Below are 7,732 nucleotides of genomic sequence, written 5' to 3'. Positions count from 1 at the left end.
GTATTTTCCGGGCATGGTAGCTTCGGAAGATACCTGTGCCGGATAGGGAAGGAGCCGACGGCGCGTTGCTGCCATTGTGACGCCGAGCAGGACACGGCTGATCATACCCTCCAGGTATGCCCAGCGTGGGAGGGGGAGCGCCGTGTCCAGGTCGGCGTCATAGGGCGGGATGTCTCGCTACCGGGTGTGGTGCGCGCCATGCTCAGCAGCGAGAGGAAGTGGAGGGCCGTGGCCTCCTTCTGCGAGACCGTAATGCTGCAGAAGGAGGCCGCGGGAAGGGAGCGCGAGCTTCAGCGGCGCGCTGAGGCTCGCGCTCGTATGGTAGCGCGAGGGCGTCGCCCGGGCGTCAGGCGTCGCGGGCGGCGGCCTTTGCGCGGCGGATGACCCTGGCTGGGAGGGGGGCCCTGTGGGGAGCCTCCTCCCGCCAGGCGGCGATGGGTCGGACCGGGTGGGTCCGGCCCACGGGGAGGCACCCTCGGTGGCCTGGAGCGGCCATCAGCTCCCGGCCGCCGAGGGGTAGAAACGGGGTCGCAGGCGGTTGCGAGTTGGGGCTCGCAGCCCGCCACTAAATGCGGCCCCGGATCGGATGGCGGCGGGACGGAGTGGCCACGTCCTGCCGCTATGAGACAGTGTGTCTACCGGGGGGACCGTTTGTCCCTCCCGGGGATGGGCGCAAAGCGCGGGCACGGGGAGGATACCGGAAGAATGCTTCGAGCGATGCCCGGTATCCTCCCAAATCGTGCGGAAGGGTCACCGTGGGGTTTTTAGTGGGTAGGTCCCGCGCCCGTCATTCTACGGGCGCGGGGAATCCCACACACCCCTCCCACCTCTCCCCAAAGAGGTGGGAGGGAGTCTTTCGAAGATTTTCCCCACGACAAAAAAAAAAAAAAAAAAAAAAAGCAGTGAACTAGTTAGTAAGCAGGGAGCTAATAAGCGAGAAGGCAGCTAGTATGGAAGCAGTGTGCTAGTAAGCAAGCATCAATCTAGTGTTGAAACAGTTAGCTAGAATACAAGGGCCAGGCTTGTAAGAATGCAGTTAGCTCATGAGCATGCAGTAAACTAGAAAGCATGCAGCAAGCTAGTGAGCAAGTAGTAAGCTAGAATACAAGCAGCAAGTTTGTAAGTAAGCACAAAGCTAGAAAGCAAGCTGCAGGCTAGTAAGGAAGCAGTTAGCTATTAAGCAAGGTGTAAGCTAGCAAGCAAGCAGCAAGCTAGTAAGCTAGCAGTAATATAGTAAGCAAGCAGTAAGCTAGTAAGCAAGCAGTAAGCTAGTAAGCAAGAAGTAAGCCAGTAAGCAACCAGTAAGCTAGTGAGCAAGCAGTAAGCTAGAAAGCAAGCAGTAAACTAGTAAGCAATCAGTAAGCTAGTAAGCAGGCAGTTAGCTAGAACGCAAGCTGTATGTAACTAGGCAAGCAGTATGCTAGAAAGCAAGGAGCGGGCTAGTAAGAAAGCAGTTAGCTAGTAAGCGAGCAGGGAGTTCGTAAGGAAGCGGTATGCCAGTGAGCAAGCACTAAGTTAGTGAGCAACCAGTGAGCTACTAAGCAAGCAGTAAGCTGGTCAGAAAGCAATTACCTAGTAAGCAAGCAGTAAGCTATCATGCGAGCAGTCAGATTGTAAGCAAGCAGCAAGCTAGCAAGCAAGCAGTAAGCTAGAAAGCAAGGAGCAGGCTAGTAGGAAAGCAGTTTTCTAGTGAGCAAGCAGTAAGCTAATATGGAAGCACTATAATAGTTAGCTGTAAGCTTGTAAGCAATAAATAAGCTTGTTAGGAAGCAGTGAGCTAGTAAGCAACCAGTAAGCTAGTAAGCAAGCACTAAGCTAGTAAGCAAGCAGTAAGCTTGTAAGCAATCAATAAGCTTGTAAGCTATCTATAAGCTAGTAAGCCAGCAGGGAGCTAGTAAGGGAGCAGTATGCTAGTAAGCAAGAAGTAAGGTAGCAAGTAACCAGTAAGCTAGTAAGCAAGCATTAAGCTGGTAAGAAAGCAATTAAGTAGTAAGAAAGCAGTAAGCTTTTGTGCAAGCAGTGAGCTAGTAATGGAGGAGGAAGCTAGTAAGGGAGCAGTATTGTTCCGTTTCGACGAACGGAAAGTTCCACTGACGGTAGCGGGCATGCGCGCGAGCTCACGGGCGATCGTGCTCGCGATTCGGCAAAATTCGGAAATTTTAGGGTCAGGCTTGACCGAGCCGGATCGTGGTACGCGATCGCCGTTCAGATTTAATGCCAATACCAAACAATTAAGTGCGAGCGGAGTGACCTTCCAAATTAATTTCAAATCGCTTGTTTTACCGAACTCTCACAGTTCTTTGTTACGGGATTTATCAACTATATCCATTTACGCCTCAATTTATTGTTTCTGTTAATCCGGTGAAGTTTTCTGCTTTATAAAGTTACAACTTGTTAAGAGTTCATTCTTCATTCTCCAAACCTCGCCGTCCAGTCCTTAAGAAAAACGGGCGAATCAGCTCTCATTCCAAACAGAACATTTTGGTCCTTCGAGCCGGATAAGAGTCGAGGAAGAAGCCGATCTAAAACGAAAATGACCTCAATTGAAGAATTGCTACATAAGCTATCGCAAGGGATGCGTTCGATCGAACGCGCTCTTACCAATTTAAAAAAACTGGGTCAGGCAAAAATGACGGTCGCCGTTACGCAAAACCGCATGGCGATGACCGAGGAAACCTTCGCACAATGCCAGGATTTGGACGCAAAAATCTCAGCCACGGCCGACCATAAAATAAAGGCCACCTACACCTACTTCGTGGAAGACCCATTGGCCACATGCGAAGAGAAATATCAGGAGGCATTGGACTTCTTGGCGGAAGTCCTCATGGGGGTGTCTCCTCCACCGGATCCAGCAGCAGCCAACGGTTAGAATTTGAACGTTGCTCCGCAACATCCGACGGCCCATCTACCCAGGATTAACCTTCCCACGTTCGAGGGCGCATTTGAACATTGGGAAAGTTTTCGTGACCGCTTCACCCACATGGTCATCGACAACCAGTCCTTGTCCAACGTGGAACGCCTCCATTTCTTGCACGCGTCGTTGAAGGGCGAAGCGAGCCTCGCGGTGAGTCACCTACCGGTCGCAAACCATAATTTTGAAGTCGCGTGGAAAATAACAACGTCTCGTTACGAAAACAAACACCGACTTATATCCACCCATTTGAATGTGTTGTTTACATTACCGACCGTTGTGTCCGAGACTCAATTTGAACTGCGGGCGTTGCGTGACAAACTTAATATGTCGATCGAAATGCTACGAAACCTTGACAGGCCAGTCGACCATTGCAGCATTTTCGTTTTTCTCGGTACACAAAAGCTAGATCGCGCGACGCGGAAGGCGTGGGAGTTTAATCTGGGTGACACGACCGTGTTTCGCACGTACCGCGAATTCGACGCGTTTTTAGAAAAAAGAATTCGCGCATTAGAAGCGATGCCGGTCACTAAACGCGACAAACCGAGCGAACCAGAGAAACCAAAATCGATTTTGCCGAAAACCTTCCACGCGCATTCAACCGCTACTAGCAAAATTTCGTGCGCATTGTGTAAACAAAATCATCCCATTTATCAATGTTCCGAGTTTTTGGGAAAATCCCCTTCCAAGCGCTATCAATTAATCAAGCAGCAAAACCGGTGCGTCAATTGCATTTCCGTCGGCCATTCCACTGCATTGTGTAAGAATCCGCACTGTTGTAAGGAGTACCATCAAAGGCATCACACGTTGTTGCATTTCCCGGTAAACAAAAATTCCTCGGTCACAGCGTCAAGGGCTGGTTCTTCGATATCTAACGACCAAATCGAAATTAGTTCAAATTTAGCGTCGAATTTACCGTTGAAGATAACTGTTCTCCTTTCAACAGCGCGGGTTCAGGTGCATTCTCCTCAAGACAGGTGCGTTACTGCAAGAGCCCTTCTCGACCAAGGGTCAGCAGCGACCCTCATTACCGAAAATTTAGCGCAACTGCTCCGCTTAAAACGAACATCGCACTACATACGAATTAGTGGAATTGGCGAGAAAGACTCTTTCGCACATCAAGTAGCGTCTATATCAATTACACCTGCGGACCAGAACGAGCCTGCATATTCGACGACCGCGATTATAATGCAAACATTGACCAGGTGTCCCATCTCGCCAGAAACAAAACGTTACATGGCCTTACCTTGCAGGGCTAAATCTGACGGACAAGGATCCTATGAGCTCCGACCCTATTGACATTATTATTGGAGCGGATTTATACGGGCAGCTATTACTCCAAGGCGTCATTCGAGGCTCAGGGTGTGTCCCGACCGCGCAAAGCACGGCCTTGGGCTGGATCCTGTCCGGTCCCATCCAAACTCCTGGTTCCGATGACGTCCACATCCACCATTTGTCCGTCCTCGAACACCTTGACCACAATCTGCGCCGCTTCTGGGAAGTCGAGGAGCTCCCAACTCCCGCGATTTTGACACCTGACGAACAAAATTGCGAACGTCATTTCGCTGAAACAAATTCGCGAACCTCAGAAGGCCCTTACATTGTCCGATTGCCGTTTCGAGACGACCAACCGATTCACCTCGGAGATTCCAGATCGAGAGCGCTTAGCAGTTTGCGATCTCAAGAGAATCTCCTAAAACGAGACCCCAATTCCCAACGCGAATATCAGGAATTTCTTTTGGAATACCAGTTTCTTGGGCATATGCGAAAGGTGGATCCACCGTCGCCCATAGCACCTCCAAATGCTTATTACATTCCGCACCATCCTGTTATTCGCCAAACTAGTCAAACGACGCGTCTTCGCATTGTTTTCAACGCTTCCAGTCGCACTTCAAATGGCAAATCCCTTAATCAACATTTGCACAGTGGGCCAAAACTCCAACAGGACCTGATCGCAATCCTGATTCGCTGTCGTCAATTCCAATATGTCTACGCGGCCGACATCGAAAAAATGTATCGGCAGATCCTCGCTCACCCTCACGAGATCGATTTTCAGCGCATCCTTTGGCGCGAGTCTCCTTCTGCTCCGATTGACGAATACCAGCTGCTCACGGTAACATATGGTACAACTCCAGCGCCATATCTCGCTCTCAGAGTGTTGAGACAATTAATCGAGGACGAAGGTTCCTCCTACCCGGACGCAGTGCAAGTTTTAAGCTACCAAGCGTACGTTGACGACTTCCTCTTCGGAAGTGACGACCTCACGTCACTGCGCCTGATCCGCAACCAGACGATCCTATTGGTTCAAAAGGGAGGCTTTTCGTTACGCAAATGGGCGAACAACGACAGCCGGCTGTTATCCGACATCGACGAGGCCAATCACGGTTTAGCCGTCAGTGCATTCCTTCAAGTCGACGGAAATATTTCAGTGCTGGGCCTAAGGTGGAACTCTGTCACAGATCAGTTTTAGTTCCATGCATTGACTTCACGCAATCAAATCACCACCAAGCGCGAAATGCTTTCTTCAATCGCCAAATTATTTGATCCTATGGGCTGGGTCGCTCCATTTGTCGTACTAGCCTAAATTCACCTCCAACAACTCTGGTCCTTGAAGTGCGACTGGGATGATACAGTTCCGCCAGACTATCTTCAAGAATGGCGCTTATTTTGTTCCGAATTTGCCGAGTTCCATTCACTCACCATTCCTCGGAAAACCTCGCCAAGAGTCTTCACCACTCAAAGCCTTCACGGCTTTTCGGACGCTTCAACAAAGGCATATGCTGCGGTGGTCTATCTCCGAAGTGTACTCGAGGATGGGACAGTCAGTTCGGCCCTTCTAATGGCGAAAACTCGCGATGCTCCGATAAAAACGGCCAGCGTCCCTCGATTGGAGCTATGCGCTGCCCTACTCCTTGCTCGACTGATCAAGTTCATTCAGACGTCCCTGATGAACAGGCCAATGGATTGTCACTGTTGGACGGATTCTTAAATCACGTTAACGTGGGTGAATCAATCACCTTCGCGGTGGAAAACGTTTGTGGCGAACCGCGTTGCCAAGATTCAAACACTTGTGCCCCAATCAAGCTGGCATCACGTCCCGACAGATGACAATCCAGCGGACTGTGCTTCCCGTGGAATCTCATTATCCGAGTGTGATCGTTCCCCCGTGGACGGTCCGATTCGAGGGGGACGCGGAGGAAGGTGGGCGGTGCCGACTCAGTCGGCGGTCGAGGGTTCGCTGCGGTGAGTGACGAAGGCCGGGTTACTGTTTCAGGCGTACTTATTTCTACCTTAATCTTACAACACTTAGTCTATGTACACTTAGGGCTACGGAGGACGGCGCGGTGAGCGGTCGGTCGCTCGACGAGAGCAGCGAGCGGTCGGTCGCTCAAAGAGAGCGGCGCAATGAGCGTTCAGGAGCTCAGCGGAGGGGAGAGGGCATACAGTACCCTACCTACGCTGCTACGAGGCCGCGATGTCGGTAGGGCCAGGGTAGGAAAAAAGGAAGAGGTTCGACCCAGTATCCAGGGTTATTGGAGGTTCGGTGGGCGGCGGGATGTGGCCGAGGGGTCGGTACAGGACGGTAATGCAATACCCTACCTACGCTGCTACGAGGCCGCGATGTCGGTAGGGCCAGGGTAGGAAATGGGGAAGAGGTTCGACCCAGTATCCAGGGTTATTGGAGGTGCGGTGTCGGTCGGAGGCCACAGTGGGTGCGGAGTCAGGCAATACCCTACCTACGCTGCTACGAGGCCGCGATGTCGGTAGGGTCAGGGTAGGAAAGAAGGAACGGTTCGACGCAGTATCCAGGGTTACGGGAGGTTCGGCGGATTGGTCGCGAGAGTGCCCCTCGCACTCTCGTGTTTGCAAAATGTCGGAACTCGTGTAGACCCGTATGGTTCGTACGTATCTCTCGCCACTTGAACAGGCTTCGACGAGCAAGACACGAGTCCGCCGAATTCGGCCGGTGGCCCGGTATTAATACTCGCGCGGCGCGTAATTAGCGGTGAGAAGTCGCGGACGCCTAGCGGCCGCGCGGGAAACCACCGGGCGCGGGGACTCGGCCGCGACGGTGCTCGGGTCGCGGTCCCGTGTGGGATATGCGCGTTACAAGCTAACTGCTCCCTTACTAGCCTGCTGTTTGATTTCCAGCTTACTGATGGCTTACTAGCTGACTGCTTTCTTACTGGATAACTGCTTGCTTAGTAGCTTACAGCTAGCTTACTAGCTTACAGCTATGTTACTCGCCTACCGCATGCTTACTAGCCTGCTGCTTGCTTGCTAGCTTACTGCTTGCTAAATATCTAACTGCTCTCATTCTCGCCTGCTGCTTGGTTTCTAGCTTAGTACTTGCTTAATAGCTTTCTGCATGCTTTCTAGCTTACACCTTGATTACTAGCATACTCTATCCTTACTAGCTTTCTCCTCGCTTACTAGCCCACTGCTTGCATACTAGTTTACAGGTTGCTTACTAGCTTACTGCTAGCTTACTCGCCTAGTGCTAGCATGCTAGCCCGCTACTTGCTTCCTAGCTTGCTGCTTTCTTACTAGATTACTGCTTGCTTACAAGCTTACAGCAAGCTTACCTCCTTACTGCTGGCATACTAGCTTGCCGCTTTGTTACGATCTTAATGCCTTCTTACTAGCCCGCTACATGCTTTCTAGTTTACTCCTTCCTTAGTAGCTTCCTGCTCTCTTGCTTGCTCACCGCTTGCTTAGAACCTTGCTGCTTGCTTGCCTGCTTACTGCTTGCTGACTAGCTTGCTGGTTACTTACAAGCTTACTGCTTGCCTACTGGCATACTGCTTGCTTGCTAGCTTA

The 7,732-nt window shown here is 51.3% G+C and overlaps 1 protein-coding gene across 1 annotated transcript; it reads left to right on the top strand.

The window, feature by feature from the left end:
- Positions 1 to 2,629: 2,629 nt before the first annotated feature.
- Positions 2,630 to 5,381, top strand: LOC143349100 (uncharacterized). Its single transcript, XM_076780055.1, has 2 exons — positions 2,630 to 2,864; positions 4,165 to 5,381. Exons 1-2 carry the CDS (start codon positions 2,630 to 2,632, stop codon positions 5,379 to 5,381), a joined length of 1,452 nt encoding a protein of 483 aa, XP_076636170.1.
- The last annotated feature ends 2,351 nt before the right edge of the window (positions 5,382 to 7,732 follow it).

Source organism: Colletes latitarsis, chromosome 12 (genome assembly GCF_051014445.1).
Source record: "Colletes latitarsis isolate SP2378_abdomen chromosome 12, iyColLati1, whole genome shotgun sequence".
Taxonomy (NCBI): Eukaryota; Metazoa; Arthropoda; class Insecta; order Hymenoptera; family Colletidae; genus Colletes; species Colletes latitarsis.
The sequence above is the reverse complement of the archived record's forward strand: the minus strand, read 5'-3'. Positions and strand labels throughout refer to the sequence as shown.

Bases quoted from the DNA above. Each gene is read 5' to 3' on its own strand.
- LOC143349100 (XM_076780055.1), top strand. From the start codon at position 2,630: ATGACGGTCGCCGTTACGCAAAACCGCATGGCGATGACCGAGGAAACC. The intron at 2,865-4,164 runs GTTAGAATTTGA...CTTACCTTGCAG, and splicing joins GGATCCAGCAGCAGCCAACG to GGCTAAATCTGACGGACAAG.